The 21421-nt window shown below is 41.5% G+C and overlaps 1 protein-coding gene across 4 annotated transcripts in view; it reads left to right on the forward strand.

Moving 5' to 3' along the window:
- SLC37A3 (solute carrier family 37 member 3) overlaps nt 1–20816 on the forward strand; it is a 39392-nt gene extending 18576 nt beyond the window's left edge. For 2 of the 4 annotated variants that reach the window (XM_011359485.2, XM_011359486.2), the window contains exons 5-15: nt 1640–1723; nt 3770–3915; nt 7143–7239; nt 9088–9172; nt 9906–10084; nt 12315–12456; nt 13826–13927; nt 14535–14582; nt 15602–15753; nt 18163–18228; nt 19422–20816. In XM_011359485.2, coding sequence (XP_011357787.1) covers nt 1640–1723; nt 3770–3915; nt 7143–7239; nt 9088–9172; nt 9906–10084; nt 12315–12456; nt 13826–13927; nt 14535–14582; nt 15602–15753; nt 18163–18228; nt 19422–19514 — 1194 coding nt within the window. In that variant the 3' untranslated portion in view covers nt 19515–20816. The remainder of the gene's footprint in view (nt 1–1639; nt 1724–3769; nt 3916–7142; nt 7240–9087; nt 9173–9905; nt 10085–12314; nt 12457–13825; nt 13928–14534; nt 14583–15601; nt 15754–18162; nt 18229–19421) is intronic. The other 2 variants (XM_023530279.1, XM_023530280.1) reach the window with 2 other exon arrangements.
- Nucleotides 20817–21421: the final 605 nt, after the last annotated feature.

Below are 21421 nucleotides of genomic sequence, written 5' to 3' on the forward strand. Positions count from 1 at the left end.
GGGAGCCATACCCGGGTGGCAGGGCCTGACTCCCAGTCGGAGGTGGCCTTTTCGGAGCGGGCAGCCAGAGTCTCTGGTTGTAGGAGACGTCTGCGGTGGCTGCCGAGTCAGAGCGACACTTGGAACCAGGGAATTTGGGGAGCAGTCTGCTCTTTTCTCCCCAGCATCTTAATCCCTATCTCGACAATGTGTCCAGTTATAAAAAAGCCTTTTCATTTCGAATGTCCAGGTCATGTGAGACACTGGCTTAAAGTCTCAGAGTAAATGTCTAAATGTTTACTTGGCTGTTTATTAGAATATCTTTTCTTCAGAGAGGAAAGTTACAGACAGAGTTGGAACGGGTCTTAGGTCGGGTAGTCTAGCTCCTCGCCCTGGGCGTTTTCTGGGCAGAATCCCAGCATGTGGCCATTGGACGTGGGCCGAGTGCTCCCTGTGAGGCTTCTCTTTGAGCCTTTTGTGACATATTTTAAGAAGCAGTGTAGTCTGGTGGACAAACAAGTTCTACCACCGTCAGCGCTGTGTTAAACTTGGTTTCTCAATGGTATTTAACCTTTTTTTGATACTTAGTTTCCTCATCTGTAGAGTTGTGAGGATAATACCTATCTATAGGGCTAAATAGACTTAGGAGGTAAAAGGCAAGTACCATGAAAAATCAGCGATCATAGTTCTTAATATTGAGCTGCATGTCCTTCTGTAAGCTCCAGCTGTTGGGAGCAACACAGAATAAATTGATTCCCTAATTGGAAGCATAACTGGGAGATTTTCTTCACCCCCTTTATTGTATATAGCGTAAGACCATGAGAATGGCAGCTGTGGAACACGGAGTGTTCGCTAAAGCTGACACGTGCCTCATCAGTCATGAGGGAGAAGCATTCATTATGACATTTATAATCTTAATTTTCTCTAATACAGATAGTCAATTTATTAGAAACACTTGTATCTGAATTTAGGTGTTTTTGTCAAGACATTTATTCATTTTATGTTTTTATGGAAGGAACCTAAAGTGCGTTGCCCTTAGCTCTTTGGTCTGCCTTGCTGCCATGATCTGAGCATTTTAATTCCTGCCACTCAGTGGGCGGAGAGCAGAAGGCAGAACATTTGTACCTGTGCTCAATTACTTGTTGTCTCTGCCCGCTTTGTGATGTCACGAAACCCAAGGGTCAGATTAAACAGGCAACACATGTGCTCCAGAAGCTTCTGTTCTGCAGGACGTGCTGCAACACATCTTAATTCAGAATGCAAATGGCAAAGAGGAATCCCTTTGGGAAAGCAGATAACTGATGTTTAGTTCTTCTATTCTAGAAAATGTAAGGTGTTGTATGCTTGTTTTATTGGAATTATTCTTGTGTCATCCCCCGCCCCTGACAGTTTCCTCTTAGGCAGTTAGGGGATCAAGTAGAACATAAGTTTGCAGAGTCAGCATGTCTTGGTACATGAGGTGTGTACAGTACAGTGTGCAGAAACCCATAGTCATTTCATGAAACGTTTGTAAGACCGATATAGACAGCTAGTCTAGCATGAGATTAGGATTTCATTTTAAGTAATCTCCGTATTGTTTGCCTCATTGACTTTGCGATGCGTCTTATTTTTTGCAGACTGTTGTTATTCAGCCCTGTAAAATAAAATGCTTTGTTTTTAGGGCCTTTTCATCAGTGGTATCATTGGAGATCGGCTTAACTTACGGTGGGTTCTGTCTTTTGGCATGTGCTCTTCTGCACTAGTGGTAAGTTTGAAAGTTTAAAAGTTATTATTATTATTATTACTACTACTACTACTAGTAGTATCAGGTATTTTAGAATCTCAGCAATCCTCTTACTTCTGTATGTAGAAGAGAATAGTAAAATGAATCTTCCGTTTTTGAGTACCTTGTCTGCCTTTTTAGTTAGCAGAGCCTTTTTAAGGTACGGTTCCGATCACACCCCTTCCTGGACTCTCCAGACCCTGGTCCCAGCCCACCTCCACAGTCACGCCTGTCACTTTGCTTCTCCACTCTGCCTGGCCAGACTAAGCTACTTTCCACGGTCCTATCAGGTTTCTTTCTGCCTCACCACGGCTGTTCCTGCTTTTCTTCCTGCCTCGAATGTCCCTTTTTTCAGCTCTCCATAGTCTCGCTCCTGTCTCCTCCAAGTCACTGGCCAGTGACGCTCCCTTCACAATGCTTCACTTTGCTGAGCCCCCTCCTGGAAGTCAGCATCCCCCTCCAAGCTCCTGTGCTTGCGTTTCCTTGAAGACACGTCACATTGTCTGCTGCTCAGCCTACTTATGCCTCACCTGTCCTGCTTTCCCTAGGAGGCTGGAGCACAGTGCTTAGGATCACAGACTTCCGGAGACCACACTGCGTGGGTTTAGTCCCTCTGCAGTTGCCTCGCTGTGATTTCTCTGTGCTTCAGACTCCTAATCTGAATCCTTCCGCCTAAGGCCGTAGTGAGGGCTGGATGAGTTACTGTGTGTGCATTCGGAACAGCACCTGACACAGTAAGTGCTGTAGAGGGCAGGATCCGTATTCAGTTCACCTTTGCTTGCTTATCAGGATCTAGTGAGTAAGTTTTATTGAGTGAATGAAAGTATAGAGTTTAGATTCTCTTTTATTATTTTTTAATGTCTGCCATTCACGTATAGGGAAAAGTAGATTTTTTGGTGAATTTTTAGAGATTGAAGCACTTTCTTTATTCATAAGCTGCCCTACCACACATATATATACATACTATTTTTAAACCTGTTTTAAAACATACTTTTTTTTTTTACATTTTTTGAAAAATTACAGTATTTACATAAATTCACCCTTTTTAGTGTGTAGTTCTGAATTTGGAAAAAGGAGTATAGTTGTGTAAGTTTTGCTTATTCCAGACTGTCATTTAAATGGAATCACACAGTATCATGCATGCCCATGCCAAATATTCCCCAAAGAGACTTCAACTACAAATAAAATGTCCACTCAAGCAAAATGCCTGGGAAAAAAGCAGTCACGTGAATGCTGCAGAATTACTGAGCAGGTCATTACTCTGATTCACGGAGTAGTTGCAGTGACAGTCATCGCTGGTGCTCCCGTCCTCACGACGTGCCTGGCACCGTTTTTACTTAAACTACCTGTGTGAACTCAGTACCCACAAGTCTCCGCAAACACAGGCCTGAGGAAGAGGAAACGGAAATACAGGTGACCCTCGAAAGACACAGCTTCGAACTGAGTGGGTCCCCTTACACGTGGATTTTTTTCAATAAATACTGTAAATATATTTTCATTAGGATTTTCTTAATAACATTTTCTTTCCTTTAGCTTACTTTCTAGTATGAATATAGCATATAACACATATAACAAACAAAATGTGTGTTAATCGACTGTTTATGTTATTGGTAAGGCCTATTAGTAGGCTGTTTGTAGTTAAGTTTTGGGGGAGTCAGAAGTCGTATGTAGATTTTGGCTGCGCAGGGGTCAGCACCCCTAACCCCGTGTTTGAGGGGTAACTGTAGATGTTAAAAGAGGTCAGACGACGAGGACTTTTTAGAGTCGAAGATGCAAGTTGGAAGGATGGTCATTAGTGAGTTTTATGCATTTGTCATCTCTGCCTCCATGGTTGGTGGCGGTTTGGTGGGTGTCCCACTCAGTGCTGCTCTGAGCAGAAGCATCCGAAGAGTCGGCCGCCCGTCTCTTAGGTCATCGAACGTCTCCTTCACGTAGTCTCTTCAGGCAGACACATGAGTGTGCTCAGCGGTGGAGTGTAGTCCAAGTGTCCATGTGGGTGTCACATGTCCCTTCTTCTTCTTCTCCAAGGTGTTTGTCTTTGGCACGGTCACAGAATGGCTGCATTTCTACAACAAGTGGCTGTACTGCTGCCTGTGGATTGTGAATGGCCTGCTGCAGTCCACTGGTTGGCCCTGTGTGGTTGCTGTCATGGGCAACTGGTTTGGGAAAGCTGGGTATGCCGCTTTTTTCCTCCTTAGTTTCTCTTTTTAAGTAGTTTTAATATCAGATTCTTCAGACTTGTCAATTAACTCGAGCCCTTCGGCACAACCTGCATCCTCCCTCCCTTTTAGAAAGCTAGACTAGTTCAGGGGGTGTTTCGCGTGAAGCGTGTTGGAAAGAGTGCAGACCTTGGTGACGAGCCAGCCCGGTCAGGCAGCCATCACGCTCCCGCTGCAGTCAGCTTTTGCGTGTGGCTCAGGCAGCGCGTCTCCGTTTTTTCCCTTACTCTCCCTCTGGGGAGCATAAATACCTCGTGCGCTGTCCCATCACACATCTTCTGTGGGTTGTGTCTTCTTTTCCCTTTTTTGAGACTCAGTGATCTTGTTTAATCTACTTAGATTAAAGATAAGGAAGCTGAGGCCAAAAGTGATCCACGGGACTTGCTGAGGTCACGTAACAAAGAGTCTAATAAGGTGCAGATGAAGAACGATAAACTCGGGGGCTTAGTTAAATTGGACATTTCTCCTTAAACCTTTAAGTCATTTTTCGAATGTATTCGAGTTTGTGTGTGTGGTGTGGGCAGAGGACAGGCACCTGCTAAAGTATTTTCTAGGCTACCGGAAGGGAGAGCCGTACTTAATTTACAGGATGGAAATGAGTTCAGGTACCTAAAGACTTGGATTTGTTTTTTATCATCCTTTATGATGCTCCAATTTGAGGAATATTATTAATTTGGATTTCTGTCATTTTTTTATAAATATTGATGCGTTGAGAGATAGACATACATTTCATCATAACTTTTTTTCCATTCATGATTTTTGAAAAATTATACAAAGGCTACTTGTTTATTGTAGACAAACCAGATAATATAAACGAGCAAAGAGGGGTAAAGGCAAATCCATCTGAAATCTTATCACTTAATTACTTTGACATGCTTCATTTTGAGATAATTCTTATTTGAGCTTTTATGAATTAGATGACATTGGGTATTTGATAACAGTGACTGGGCAGGCTCACCTCTTTGTTATTTTTGTAGATCAGTTACAAAGAAAATAATTCAAGAAAGTTGTTACAGTTTCTTTTTGAAAGTAAGACGATTTGTTTTTAAACGAGTAACACCAGTAAGTGTTACATTGTTGATGCATCGCTTGAGACAGTGACTTTTCTTCTGAAGCATAACAATAAACTACAAAGTACCAATACAGCTACGACAACTTAAAATCACAGTTATTTTCAGCCATTATCTTCTAAAAGCATGTCTTCGGCTAGAAGTGTTATTCAGAGCTTGACCTCGTGACTCCTTCCTCCAGGACCTTCTTGGTAGATATTGTGTATTTTAGAGGATCGGGGCATTTTAGTACTGGGGAGAAACATAGAGATTACCTCGTTCATATCATTTGTTTTCCAGGTGAAAAAAGTTGGGGTCCAGGGGAATTAAGTGATCTCTTGAGGACATTGCCTCAAAAGCTCTTACCTTGAATGAGTCATGCCCCTGCTCCTGGTTGGCAAGGTCTGAGTTTGGTAAAACAGATCGAGGCTAGGTCCCACCAGTATGAACTCTTGTGCAGTGCCAAGCCCTTTCCCATATGTCACTGCCCTCCGTCTTTGGAGGAGTGCAGTGTTTCCCAGTTGAGAAGTAGGAGCCTTCCTTCGCTGTGACTTGCTTGAGATTACACAGCTGGAAGTAGCAGCCCTCAGACTTTTGAATAGACTTGATTTTTCACTGTGCAGAGTTGCCTCCTTGTTCATTTCTAAGACTCCTTCTGTCTTTAGGTTATAACAATGTTTAAAGAGCTAGAAAATCTAGACTGAACAGTGTTATTAATATGTGTCAAATAGATAAAATACAAATTTAAATTTTTAAAAAATTAACTTTTCTTAACTCCTTTTCCTTCCACCAGCCTTACTGCCATGGCCCGTATTTAGAACTAATCATTTTTCTCCAGGACTGTTGGAAAAGCTAGTTTCCCTTCCACCAGGATCTTCTTTCACCCATACATCCTTTTTTTAACAGCTTTATCGAGGCGTACAGTAAGCTGCACATGTTTAAAATGTACCATTTGATCAGTTTTGGCATGCGTACACCGTTAAAACCATCATCACAGTAAAGATCAGGTACACATTCATCACCCCCAAAAGTTTCCTTAATGCCAATTGGTGATTCCTACCCTCTGCCCCCCACCCCCAGACCACCCCTCTCTTCCACTGTCATCTCCAGGCAACTGCTCTCTGTCACTTCAGATTAATTAGAATCTTCTAAAATTGTATGTAAATGGAATCATCCGGTACTCAGTCTTCTCTGTACAGGCTTTTTTCACTCAGCATAATTAATTTGAGATTTATTCACGTTATGCATTGATAGTTCATTCCTTTTTATATCACAATTTGTTGATCTCTTCACCCGTTGATGAATGTTTGGGTTGTTTTCAGTTTGGGGCTATTACAAATAAGGCTACTTTGAACATTCGTATATAAATTTTTGTATAGATATATGTTTACACTTCCCTTGGACAAATACCTTGGAGTAGAATGGCTGGATCATACGGTAGGCGTGTGTATATCTGGCAGTCTGGCACTCTCCCAAGTGGTTGTACCATTTTACATTCCCACCAGCAGAGTGTAAGGGTTCTAGTTGCTTTATCTTTGCCAACACTTAGTATGCTCAGCCTCTTTTGATTTCAGCTATTCTAGGAGTTGTGTAACAGTTTTAATTTGCATTTCCCTAATGGCTGATGATGTCGAGCATCTTTTCATGAGCTTATTTGCATCATATTTTTTGTATGTGAAGTATCTATTAAAATCTTTTGTCCTTTCAAAACTTTTTTGTCTTGAAAGGATTGTAGATAGATTCTTGATTTTAGCTATTCATACTCTTTAACATTTCATTACATTGTCCGTTTTCATATTATTGAGTTTCGAGAGTTCTTTGTATTTCAGATACAAGTCTTTTATCAGATAAGTGATATGCAGATATTTTCTCCTAATCAATAGCTTGTCTTTTTAAATTCTTTTCTTTTTATTCTCTTAATAGTGTCTTTCAACGAGCCCCAAATCAAACTTTAGTATAAGAAAATCTTATAGTTAGAAGAGACCTGATGTTTTGTCATTTGGATGTACTTAAAAAATCTTAAAATGGAATGTTGATGTTTTTGTAACGTGAACCTTCGTTGTTTTGGCCATTTGTATTTGAGCTGTAAACGGAGTCCCTTCTGATTCTGTTCTCTTCTGTTTTCCATTGTAGGCGAGGAGTTGTTTTTGGTCTCTGGAGTGCCTGTGCTTCAGTGGGTAATATTTTGGGAGCATGCCTAGCTTCTTCGGTTCTGCAGTATGGTTATGAGGTAGGTATTTCTAGCTTTTTCTCAAGTATATGTGTGTGTGTGTATCTGTGTGTATATATTTCATACATGTATGAAATAATACTGTGGCCATTTAAAACTAGCTTGAGCTGTGTCTGGGTGGGGCAAGGCCTGTGTTAAACTTTCAACAAATTTAAACACCTAAAAACATGATTCATGGAAAAATACCCAAGTCTAAAGACAAATAATCAATTTGGTAAAAGTATTGGCAACTCATGTTACAGAAAAAGAATGCTCACAAATTGATAAGAAAAAGACCAACACACAAAAAAGGTAAAAGATTTAAACGTGTAGTTGATGTAAAGGGACTAGAAGCAGCTCGTAAACATGAAAAGAAATTCCACTCCACTCATAACTGCATCATTCCACTAATATTTATTGAGCTCTTCTAGGTGCCCTTTGTCAATGGAGAATAGATACTGGCCAAAAGGGACAAAAATCTCTGCCCTTATGGAGCTTAGGTGTTAGTTGGAGGAGAAATGCAAGTTAAAATTACACGTAAAAAAGAAAGACACTACCCTGAATATTATTATTAGTAAAGATCCAAAAGTTCGATAACATGTTTACGAGGATACGAAGGAATTGCAGCTGGGAAAGTAAATAACCCCTCTTGGGGTCAATATGGGACTGCCTGTCAAGATCATAACTGCTCTGCCCGAGCAGCCCCACCTCCAGGAGTTAATCCCACAGGTGGAATATACTTCAGCACGCACAAAATGATAGATAGGTTAATTATTTCAGCATTGTTTGTCATAGGAAAACACTGATAACGAATGACAAAACCAAAAGGGAAATAGACCGTGATACACCTATTCAGTGGAATGCTGTGCAGCTGTGACAGGATCGGGACGCCCCGTACTGGTAGGGAAAGATCCCGTTGAGTGAAGAAAGCAAGGGTGTGAAACGGTGTGTACCGAATGACTCCATTTGTGTAAAATGGGGGAAGAAGTAAAGAGTACATATTTGTATTGGCTCGTGTGTTTCTAAAGCAATCTCTGGCAAGGAAAAGTGAAATAACAATGGTTATATGTTGGGAAAATGAGGCTCAAGTGGACGGGAAGAAGGGCTGGGAGCGAGAGCTCTTACTACACGTCTCCTACTTGTTCAAAAATATAGACTGTCTAGCCACGTCAGGCTCCATTCTCTGCGAGACGATTCAGCTGCACAGCCTGGCTTTTGAGAGTCTTTAGCCGTGATATCACTTTTCCAAATCATTTTTTATGTTCCCTATCATCTAGCAGAAGCCCTCCGCCTCGACCGTGAACATGGCTTTCGCGCTCATCTCCACCCTTTGCTTTTGCTTCCGTTCTACCTGGAAAGATGGTCAATCGCTTTGATTTTCAGCTCTTCCTTCAAGCACTGTGTAGCTGCTTCAGCCTCTTCAGCCGTTTCCTTCTTTTAAATTCCTACACACGTTTCTTGCTAGGACATGTGTTTAGTTACATGCTGTCTCGTGTTATTATTTTGTTTGTTGTTTAAACCCCTCGACTGGGTAAAATATCTTCGAGTGCAGATACTGTGTCTCATGAGAGGCTGTGCGGTGCAAAGAATGAGGTTTTTGGGGGTAGCCCTGATTTCACAATTGTAATAGTACCACTCAGTGTGCAGGGGACCTTAATTCTCTCTGAGCTTCACAGAATAATTGGGAAGATTAACGAGGACACAGCAGTAGAACACAGCGCAGTACCTGGTGCAGGCTAAGCCCTCGGCACTCATTTTCTTCACAGCGTCCCAGCCCTTCTCGCCCCGTCCCTCGCCCCCCACCTCCCCCATGTGTGCCTCTAAGGAGTGTCCCAGATGTGTAAGAAGTACCTTCCCTCTCTCCTCCAGTACGCCTTTCTGGTGACGGCAGCGGTGCAGTTTGCTGGTGGCATCGTCATCTTCTTTGGACTCCTGGTGTCACCAGAAGAAATTGGTGAGGACAAGCTGTCTTGTCTATTCAGAACGTCTTACTGTTATGGGCGAAGAGAATCTTGAGGCCAGGACAGCCAGTTTCTTTATTCGTAGGAGAACCGTGAGCTGCTTTCAGGGAATTAAGGAGCAGTATTGCTGTCTGTGTCCTGTGTCCAGCTAAACCTGGCACAGCTGCAAATGTTTGGGGGGACCAAGGCTCACCTTTTATAGATCCAAGGAAAGCTCATTGTTTGGAAATGAGTTTTATAATAGAGACACTGTTAGAAATTAGCATGGGTGTGTTTCTAATTTCATTTCTTGAGACAGGCACTTCTTTCTCGTCACGAAAATAATTTAGTGTGAAACTTATCTGTGGTTAAACGCATTATGTACAAGCGCAGCCACAGAAGCAAATAGATGTACAGTTCTATCCTTCGAATATTAAAGAGACATGTCAGTTTCATAGAATAAAATGGATTTTTTTTTTTTTTTTTTTGTATATAAGAGAGTGTGTGATTTAGTTGAGGAAGCATTGCTTTGAAGCCAGATAAAGTAGAATTAGTGTCTTGGGTTTGTTGCCATGTGACCTTAATTGACTTTAGCTGACCTTGGCCACTGAACCTTGTCGCTGCTTCTATAAAATGGAAATAAAAATAATATTGACCCTATACGTAACGATAACACGCAAAGCACTTAGCACAATGCCAGGCACTTAGAAGGCACTTTATAAATGGTGGCTGTTACTGTTGTTTTAGGTCTCTCAGGTGTTGAGGCAGAAGAAAATTTTGAAGAAGACTCACACAGGCCATTAATTAGTGGTGCTGAAAATGAAGATGAGTACGAGCCTAATTATTCAGTTCAAGAAGGCAGTACCGTCACCCAAGTCAAGGCAATAAGCTTTTATCAGGCTTGTTGCCTTCCTGGAGTTGTACCGGTAAGGGTCGTCCAAATCTTACCACAGCCAGAGACATACTGTAGCCTGGAGATTAACTCTGCCTGAGATAAAGCATCTTTGATACTTTATTTTAGAAATATATATTCAGAAGAATATTGGATATGCCCCTCGGCTTATTTTCATATCGGTACCCCTTGAAATTTTATCTGATATCTAATGCAGGAGTCGGCACACCTTTTCTGTGAAGGGCCAGATAGTAGATGTTTTTAGCTTTGGGTGGGCATGGGGGCGCGTACAGTCTCCGCCACAACTACTTAACTCTAGGGCAAAAGAAAGCGGGGACAACATGGAACGAATGGGCATGGCAGGATTTGGCCCCGAGCCCTAGTTTGCTGGCCCTGACAGCCTTTGGGTAAGAAGACAAAGTTGCTATTTTTAAATATGTATTTTTTGGCCTGTTGCAGTATTACAGAATTATATGCTGCCCAAGAAGGTTTCGAATGAGTTTTATTTACCAATATTCTTAATCTAGGAGGAAACGATGTTTGCCTTTTTATTAAAAGGTCCAGAGCAGAATACTCCACGCTATTTCCTGGTAACGCATTCCAGTGTTTCCACAACCTTTACAGTCAGGAGAACATGCTAACGTCTAAACTAAATCCCTTCTGCAGTTTTTCTGTCTTGATGTTTCGGGCGCTCTAGCACGGGAGTGGAAGTTAAGAGGCCTAGGTTATGTGTCCAGCTTACCCACTAACTCTCTGTGAGGCCTGGGGTAAGTCACTCAGCCCGTCCTTGTGTCTCAGTTCCCCGCCCCGTGGAATAGAAAGTGTGCCAGTCTTCCCTGGGGTCTAGGACGTTGGGTTATTGTATTGTGAACACGCACCTGTTTTCGTTTATTGTTTAGTGGTGCTTTTTCTGTATGTAACCCCTGAGCTAGATTCAGAATCTGCAGGATGTCGTATTTCATACTTGTCAGTTCCCTTCTGCCTGCGCCCCCAAGCTAACCAAGAGAACTAACATTTGCAGACAGTTAAGTCTGAGTTAAAATGTAAGTTCCCACAATTCTTTAACCAAAAGATGATATGTAATACAAGGGAAATGTGAGTTCCTTCAGGCCTGTTCTTATGCTAATGATTAGTATTTTTTAACTGGTCATTCAAATACTCTGCCGGTAATAGTTTAATTTCCGAGACAGAACTTAAATTTGTTGTGACTAAATATGGAATCTTTTGCTATTCCTTGGCGTTTCGCAAGCTCTATTGTTCCCTGACATGGGCAGCGGTGTTGAGGAAATCTGGTCAGTTCCTTTGTCTTTGTAGCAGGCTGTCTGGACGAAATGCACTCATGGTGGGGACTCGGCTCTCCAGGGGGCTGGCTGCTGCCCGGCCAGGGAGGCTGTTCGAAAACAAGTGATACCTAGGGAATAACTGGCAGCTCCAGGGAGAAGAATATACTCGCCAGACACCCTTTGAAGTCAGTCTCTCTGTTCCTCCCCTTTTTCCTTTGATGCTAAATGTCAGGATTTCCTGGTAATAATGTGTTGAATGTAGGAGTCTTAGCGCCACTGCCGTCTCAAGGCAGCTGCAACTTTCATTCCTCCAAGTAGAGGCACAAGGCCCGTGACAACCGTGTTCTTTCATTTTTGACTCACCAGAGGTACTCTTTGTATTTCCGCTGGACGTGGGAATGTAAAGCTTTTGGCAGCTATAATCTGAAAGTAGTTTTAATCTCGATGCTTTTCTTAGATCTTGAAACTCTGGTTTAGTCCTTTTGTCCTCCATCGTTCACAATATTAACTTTGCAGGAAGTAGAAGGACCGAAATAGTTTGGTTGCTTGCGCTAAAAGCCGTGACGTTGACTGGATTCATTTGCTTATGGTTAATGCTAGGTAGTGGCACGAATATTTTTTGTCTGTGTCTAAAGAAAGAAATACAACTGTGTGCCCTGCCTCATAGGTTCAGAACACTGGTTTGCTTCTACCAGAGAACTGAAAGGAGGAGAAACTGAAGACAGTTAGGAAATGGGCCTATGTGTTTTCTATCCCAAAGACCTGCTGTACACGCCTTTCTAGAAGCTAATGGGGGTAAAGGAAAGAGGGAGACGGGGTAGGGTCAGGCAAACGGGAATATGTAGAAATGTTTAATTTTACAATCAGGTACTAATGTTTGTCCCAAACTCCTCTATTTTGTTTTGCTTTTGAATTACATTAAAAATTGTGGTCATGCTGTGCTGTTTGCTCTTTATTGACGGTTGACTGTCTTCCTCGTAGTACTCTGTGGCCTATGCCTGCTTGAAGTTAGTCAATTACTCCTTCTTCTTCTGGTTGCCTTTTTACCTGAGTAACAACTTTGGGTGGAAGGAGGCTGACGCCGACAAGCTGTCCATTTGGTACGATGTTGGAGGAATTATAGGTAATGTCCGTGATGCATCTTTTTCTATAATAAAGAATTAGTCACTAGTCATCTTTTACTGGGTTGTGAAATCTGGCATCATTTAATGTTTTATTACTTATTCCACAAGCATTTTTCCTAAACTGTCCTGCCAGTAAACAGCCAAACTCTTAAATAAAAAATAAAGTTCGTAGGAAAAACAGCCTACGGCAGCCCTGTGATTTATGGGGCTCTTTTTTCTCAGTCCTTTGTTGATGGATCAGTTCTTGTGTCTTGGGATGTTTACCTCTTTGATGTCTTTTACTGTAATCCTTTAGTACTCTTTCAGTAATACCTTAGTTCTAGAGCTAGTCGTATGTCAGAGATTCGAGTTAGAATTGGAATGTGTTCATTTTATCTACCTTTCACCTTTGCCACCACCCTCAGCCAAAGGGAGGATACTGGCTTAGTGTATAGATTGTCAGATCATAAAGGCAGGAATAATAGCAGGGATCGTGAGTATTTTGCAATTGCTTTATACATAGCAGATTTTAATGGCGACTTTTTGTTATAGCTGGAATTATAAACAGGAAGTGAGAGACTTTTAAATAAGACACAGAATGCATTTTAGTGGGTGTGACTTATATGGCTATGACAACACTTTAATACCCTTTCTGTAATGTTTACATTTAGAATTGTGGTAAGACTAAACTGCCCTGAGCTCATGAAAGCACTCAGTGTATCCCTAGGTGATGTACTATTATTGTATTTGAACTTGTCTGCCCTATTCTTAGATCCAGAGCCAAAGGTGAGCTTGTCACCTTTAGACCTGACCATACTTCTGTGTCCTACTGTGCGAAGAGGATCTGTCAGATGTCCCATAGCCCCTAGAACGCAAAATGCGACTGTATCTAGACGTAACCATGTTGCTTGAAAGAGTCACATCACCTTTTTTTAAACATCCTGACCTGTTAGTTATTTCTAAACCATAATTGCTGCATTTAATTTTAGTGAACTTTTTATTGGTTGCTACTAATAGCCTGTGAGGCATGTCCTTAATTAATCATATTTATAAATAGAAAGAAAAATCAGAAAAAGCCTCCATAGCTGGTTTGAGAAGGGAAAACAGTAAGGGACAGTGGGTGGTTGCGATGATTCTTCCTTTTTCCTTAATTTGGCATCTGGTTTGTGGCGTCCTGTTCCAGTCAGACATCACGATGATTAACAAACAGTCAGGTAATCTTCCTAAAAGGAAATTATGGAGGAAACGCTTGAGGAGAGTAGCCATCTTTTTGGATAGACCAACGTTAGGACCGATGTAGCAGGTAGAGGGTACGTGATGATGAGCGGGTTTCAGGAAACCGTGCTAAATTATAAAGGATTGATTGTGATGTGCCCTTTGTGCTTAAAGGGGGAACTCTGCAAGGCTTCATCTCTGACGTATTACAGAAGAGAGCACCAGTTTTAGCTCTAAGCCTGCTTCTGGCAATTGGCTCCCTCGTTGGATATAGTCGTGAGTATTCCCTTGCAATTAAATTGTTTTCCTGATTTTTTTAAGACTAAGGCATTTGCCCCGTGTCAGTCCCGTGTCAGTGGTCAACCCAGGGGAGATCCTTGAGATCAGCTACAAAGGCATGATAGGGGACCTTTGTATTGTCCTGTAGCCGCCTGGTGGAAGTATCATCACATCGTTTCATTTGTGTCGGGGAGGAAACTGGCATCTCTTCTGCTCTGCTGGTTTGTTTAAAAGCTTGCTTGGGAGTGTGTATGCTTTGTTTGAGGGTAGGCTCCAGAGGGACCGCATTAGAGCCAATAAAACAATAAAAGGGAAAAGGTTTCAAAAGAGGAAAGATGCTAATTAGTAGGTTTGGTATATGTCCCTTCAGATGAGATGGGAGTAGAGTTTTTCTGTAGCTTTTAGAAGTCTCATTAGCTTGAGCACCAGCAAGAGGCAGACATTACAAATAAAAGTTAGAGGAGGCCGTGAAAGAGTTGCATCCCTTTGTTGTCCCGAGGTGTTATCTGTGAGGTCACAGAGATCCAGATCTTTGTGTACTGTTCGGTGGAGGCACATATAGTGGGCTTTTAAAGTCAGCGTGCTGTTTCTGTCTTTCCTCCAGGTTCTCCAAATGATAAGTCCATTAATGCACTTCTGATGGCTGTTACAGGTACGCATCTGGCTCCGTTTCATTGTGCTATTTCCTCTATAAGGAAAAAGGAAAAAGGAAACTGATTTCTTCCTCAGTTTGAGTTATACTAAAACCTCAAGTACAGAGACCTGAAATAGTAAAAGGAAAGATGCCTCCTCCAAATTCTGTTTCTCTGCTCTTATGTGACCTCCTCAGCCCTGTCGTTACAGAATCAGTCCCTTTTGACAGAGATTTCCTAACACTTTTGATTGCTGTCCCAGCTTCTCATGTCACTTCTGAAAGTGGCTTCAGAAGCTGTCACATTGGAAGCCAGTTCACCAGCTTTTAAAAAGTCCCGTATAGCTAGTTTTCCCTCCTGTGTTGGAATCGGTCAGTATTTCGTCACTTCAGCCTCAGATGAAACAATTGAGTGCAGTTAAGGACCATGTTATAGATATAACCTTATTTTTAAACTTCAGATCACACTCAGCATAGTGAGAGCTGCTCGTGCTCCACGAGGCTCATGGAGCTGATTCCAGCCCTGCAAACAGATTCAAACGGGCCAACTCCTGCTCGGTCCTTGGACAGCCTCTCCGAGAGCGGTGGCAGATAGAAAGAGCCACCTGCACCGTTTAAATAGCTTTTCTCTTCCCTCTCTTTTCTGATTTAGTTGGTCGAATTTGGTAGTCAAATGCTCTGTGATGCACCTCTACCATAATAGAATTTGACAAGCTAGTATAATTAGTTATTAATGAATTCACACTTCACAGGATGAGAGAGTCTGTGTGTTCACTGTGTTTTCTATATCTCTGGTTTCTGTAAAATATACCAGACTGTCACGTAGTTCCAGAAGGGATTTCAGAAAAGTGGATGGTAGCTAGTTTGAAGATGGTCCTATCTGGGAGAATTTCCATTTCCACTGGTTATTTTTTCCCTTTTTTGGTGTCTCTCCAACATACTGATTAAAATTGTGGGATAAGAGTTTGTCGTATTCGATAGATTCCTAGTGGTGTTACGAATAGTGTTTTAATAAAAACCTGTTCTGTTTATGACTTCAGGATTTTTTATTGGCGGACCTTCTAACATGATTAGCTCTGCTATTTCTGCGGACCTGGGTCGCCAGGATCTGGTCCAAGGGAGCAGTGAGGCTTTGGCGACGGTCACAGGCATTGTTGACGGAACTGGGAGCATTGGAGCTGCGGTGGGCCAGGTGAGAGAGCAGGAGAGGGGTTGAAATTGAGTGGCAAGCAGTCATCTGGGATGGCCATTAAAGTGCAGGGCACTAAGCTTCCTACAGACTCGCTGAGGTAAAGCCTGGGGTCTCCAGTGCCACAGGCCGTCCTGGGGATGAAGCTTGAGACCTCCTCTGGCTTCCTGTTGTCTGAGGTGTGAAACCTTAAACTTGGTGACTCGATATCAAAAGCTCTTATCAGCCTTGTCCCCCAGCCAAGCCCTTCACTCACCCTGAATAACTTTGTTCCTCCCACCTCTCTTCGATTTCCCAAGGAAAAGAGGTTGTTTTCTTCCTGGTTTCCATAGCAGTCGGCGCAAACCTCTCATAGAACACTTTTCACAGTGTGTCACGTTTACCGGTTTATTTGTCCACTGTACCGGACTCTGCATTCCTTGAGAACATGAACTCTCGATGTTTTCTTCATCTTCATGTTCCCAGTGCTTAGTATGTTTTTGACAAATAGCAGGAGCTCCATAAGATTAAATTGCAGCATCTACCTAAGAGAAATGAGAACAAATGTCCACATAAACACTTGTACACAAATGTTCATAACTGGTTTATTCAGAACAGTCTGAATGCCCGTCAATTGATGAAGGGATAAATAAAATGGATATTCACATACTGGAGTATTATTTGGCAGTCGAAGAGGAAGGAAGGATCGATAGATGCAATAACCTCAAAAATACCATGCTGAGCGAAAGAAGCCAGTTACAAAGACCATGCGGTGTGTATGATTTCATTCATGCGAGGTCTCCAGAAAGGCAGATTTATAGGGGAAGAAATTAGGTTAGTGGTTGCCCAGGTTTGGCTGGCTCTGGAGAGTGACTAGTTGTGGGTACAAGGTTTCTTTGGAGGACGATGAAAATGGTCTAAGATTAGATTATGATAGTCACGCAACTCTGAGTATACTAAAAACCACCGAGTTGTATACTTTAAGTGGGTGAACTTATGTAAATTATACAACAGAGAAGCTGTTTCAAAGGAAGATAAAGTAGCAGTCAGAGTTTGGAAGGCCACTCTGCTCCCTTTATTGTGTGGCTAGACCTCTGCTCTTTTGCTTTCCATATGTTCTAGGCTAAATCACTCAATTGCTCTGCTTTAATTTCTTCCGCTTTTGAATTTCACTAGTAATGTAATCAAAGAACATGCTTAAACTCTCGCATTTATGGTTAATTGTTTTTTGACAAGGATGCCAAGACCAGTCACTGGGAAATAATGTTTTCTACACCAGTGGTGCTGGGAAAAATGGATGTACACATGTAAAAGAATGAATTTGGACCCTTACCTTACACCGTGCATAAAAATTAACTCCAAATGGATTAAACACCTAACTTTAAGAGCTAAAACTATAAAACTTTTAGAAGAAAACAAGAACAAATTGTCATGACAAATATATACAGATACTTTTAAGCCACTGTTCATTGTGGCATTATTCGTAGTAGCCAAAAGGTGGAAAAAACTCAGGCGTCCATCAGTAGATAAATGGTCAAACAAAAGGTGGTGTATCTATACAATGGAATAATACTCGGCCGTGAAAAGGAACGACGCTTCAGTACATAGTACAACATGGTTGGACCTTAAAACATGCTAAATGAAATAAGCCAAGGTACAAAAAGACACATATATGTGATTCCACTTAGCATGTGATACATCTAGAACAGGCAAACTCAGAGATAGGAAGCAGATTTGAGGTTTCCAGAGGCTGGAGAGAGGGGAGAAGGGGAGTTACTAATGGGTACAGAGGTTCTGTTTGGGGTGATGAAAAATTTTAGACATAGAGGGTGGTGATGGTTGTGCAACATTGTGAATGTATTTGATGCTGCCGAGTTGTACACTGAAAAATGGTTAAAATAGCAAATTTTATGTTACATATTTTACCATAATAAAAGAAAATAACTTAAGTGCTATTAGATCTTTTTCAGTAATTGAAAGTAAAGTAAAAGAATATGCTGTAGGATGTTAAAGTCACTTAGTAACCCTAGAGGCAAACAGCATAATTGTAAAGTAAGTGGTATACTTAAAAGACAAACTGTTTGAAAGCATCAGTTATAGTACCTTTCCTTGGAAGAAAGAATGAGTAAATGGCAGTGACTTGAGTATGTGCATCTTCCTCTCTTAATAGCAAAGTGAATAGAAACAAGCCTTCTGGACGGATGTCTTCTGCTACGCAGTTTTTGTATTTGGACTCTGCCAGCTTACAAAATGAAGGCCATTAATAAAGCTTAAGTAGGAACATGTATGTGATAGAGCTTTGTAAACTGCAAAACATTATATAAACCCTAACTCCCTTATTTTCTAGAAGGGCCATGTTTAGTCTGCTGTTTAGCTACTTCATTTTATTAATTTGTAAAAGATTATATTGTAATTTCTTTTTCTCCCTTTTAGTATTTAGTGTCTTTGATCCAGGACAACTTAGGATGGATGTGGGTTTTCTACTTTTTCATTCTCATGGTAAGTGTGTGCTTCCCTCCCCCCTCCTCACTCCCCCACCTTTTTTTAACTGGTAGATTTTCTTATTAATTTAGTTGAAAGCATTTACTTAAGTCACTCCTTAAGCCAGCAAAATTGCTGATTGCCGTTAAAGACCCTTTTGTGAAAAGTAACATTTAGTCTAAAAGACACATTCTTTTTTCAAGGAGGGGAAGGGCCTTTATTTGCCCTTGACCTGAGTCTAATGAGTATTGTCATTTATAATGACAGAAAAAATGACAAGGGACTTATTTAAAGTATTACCAACTATTAATCAGTGTGCTCTTCCGGGGTATTCTGTATCTGCTAAATATAATTTGGGAATTCTGAAGGAAATTACAGTGTACACCAAAAGCACGTAGGGTTAAAAAAGAAGCATGGCTGTAATTAACACTGGGGTGTGCAGGTTCTAAAATGAACCTTGAGTCTCTTGAGAAAATAGTCTTGGCTGGAATTTTGTACTTTCTGGGAAATAGGCAATATAAAATAAGGCCTTGTGCTTTTAAAATGCTCTCTGTTGAATAAGCATGTGACATACTCTTTCATATGATTGGTGAGGTGGTGCTCAAGACTCGACTCGAAAGAGTCTGGTGACAGCTTTATCCACCAGGGGATGCATTCAGGGTCCTGTCCCTAAATCTAGGGCATCCAAATTAGAGGCAGCCTCAGTCATCCCAAGGCCAGACACTGCTGTCTTGCTCAAGGAGTCATGGGCTAGTTCGGCACCTGGAGTGCCCTGGTGCGGCCTTCAGGCTTCTGTCCTCTGCTGTCACAAAGGAGCCTTCTGCCTAACTGCCTCCTAGCTTCTAAAGACGAGTCATGTGACTGTTCCACTTCTGATGTCGTGCTAAGTTGGGGGAACTATCTCCTGATGAAAACCTATTACGATCATACTAGAAATTGTAATCAATTTTCTGTTCCACCGCTAGTGAATTATTTAATTTGTGTAACATAGTTCTTTATTTTTTTTGAGACTATAATGTAACAGTAAGTATTTTGTAATATTAACTGTAATTTTCAGAATCATTGTCTAATACACTGAAGATGAGCATTATCTTTGTACCAAGTCAAAATGAACGTAATTGTCCAAATTCATTATTGTTTTCAAAACATGATGTTCCAACAGAATTAATTAAATTGCGACTGCACATTTAATGCCTTTTTTCTCTTCACAGACAAGTTGTACAATTTTGTTTATTTCACCATTATTAGTGAGGGAAATACACTCCCTTGTGCAAAGACGACAAGCCCACATACTGAGTGAGTGACTGGTGCCCACGGAAGAATGAGATTAATAGGAGACACATCAGGACTATTAGCGCTTTTAATTCATCCTATTTTGGGGTTGTCTTAAGAGCGCCAACATGACCTCAGATCGCCCAGCCTCTTTCAACAATCTTAGCCACCTGAGATGCTGACCAGTGCGAAGGCCGGGCTGTTTTGCTACACTACAGAAATTACCGCTGATGATTTTTATTGTCGTTTCATGACTGTACGAATGGCCTGTGACTCTGCCAGTGTCTTTGTTTGGCCTGTCGAGGTTTGTCCCTTTAACCTTAAATGCTATGTTGGACTTGGACCCTTGTTCTCCAGCCTGGAGAGCTGAGTGACCATGAGGGAGTCATGCATGCTTATGTCAAGGAAAGGCTCCACAAATAGAAAGGCTTGCTGCATTTTGTTTTGGTAATGCATTTGCAGAGAGTGGCTCATCTTTGAAGCACCAAATCCTGATAAAAGTGCTCAAGCTGGATCAAGCATAAGCCTGCCTTGGACCAAGAATGTTAGTGTGAACTGTGGTGGGACCAATCATACCACGTGCTGGTTGGCTCAGTCACTCTGTGTCCTAGCTAAAGTCAGCTCCAGAAGCAGAAATATCTTCAAATTATTGTCAACTTGTTCTCCTCCATCTTCATTCAGAATTATCTCTGACTCCTGGAAGTACTTAGTCATCCTTTCAAGGACCATGAGGTCTATCAGTCATCATGAACATTCCAACATATAATCCACGACTGAAGTACTCAACCCCAGATGTGCTGTCTGGGGCCTTTAGGATCCACTAGGAAGCTAATCTGTGCAGCCTTTTTTTCAGAGGATTGGTTTGTGTCACAACCGGGTTTCTTGAATTACCTCAGCAGAACACTAGAATTTGAGAAGAAAGGAAGGACCTTTCATCCTAGTAGGCATTAGGTGTGTGACATCGAATCACGTTAATGGATTACTAGGGCCCGAGAGGTATCTAGGTATGTCTTCTTTAGAAGTTGGTAGAGTATGTGTCTTCGAGGCTATGAATTCTGTACTAATTATCTATATTTTAAGGTCGTTTTGTACATATATTTTAAATTATGTAAGCAAACTAGGGGGGAAATGTGCAATTTTGAGGACTGCCTAATTTACATTGGATTAGGGAATATTTTTCAACCTCCTGTTTTTATACTCTGAAATGTGGCGTGTTTGTGAACCTGTTCATATTATTTAATCAAGCAGACTTCTAATCACTTAATTGCTCATTACTGACAAAAAGGGAAAATATGAAACACAGGAAGGGAAAATAAACTGACTTTTATAATAAATATCTGTCCGTCTGGTTATTTAAATGTCTACGCTGAGCTCCGCGTTTTGGAAAGTGATTCACACCTTGCCGTTTCCTGCTATCGAGCGTTCCCTGGTGACCCTCCGCCGGCCCACAGCGCTGCCAGGTCGCACAGCTCCCATTCTGGGTGCTGGGCTGGCCCCGCTTCTCTTCCGTTCTGAGAAAGCCGTCCCTTCTCTTCTGTGTGAGAGCGTGCTGAGTTTGGATGAGGAGCCTCATTGTAATTTCAGAATTGTCTGTAGATGAGCCCCGTTTGGATTATTTAACTGAGAGATTTTCCTCTGACCCCATATAGTCAGTGTGGTCTCAACTTTGCATCCCAACACCCACCATGGTTTTCTTACCCAGTTTAAGCCTGACCTCTCGATAGCCCCTTAGCTGTACCTGAAATGAAATTATAAATAAAACAATTGCTCAGCCCTGAATGAAATTATATATTGCTCTGTCGATATACTTCTTATTGCTGTAGTTCTGACAGTCTACATAGGAATTAGTTTTAAAGAACGCCTAAGGGGTTACTTTCTTACTGATTTTTTCCCCTTGAAGAAAAGGCCACTGCGAGGCTAATTTGGAAATGAAATGCCT

This window comes from Pteropus vampyrus, unplaced genomic scaffold, assembly GCF_000151845.1.
Source record: "Pteropus vampyrus isolate Shadow unplaced genomic scaffold, Pvam_2.0 Scaffold48, whole genome shotgun sequence".
In the NCBI taxonomy this organism is placed as follows: Eukaryota; Metazoa; Chordata; class Mammalia; order Chiroptera; family Pteropodidae; genus Pteropus; species Pteropus vampyrus.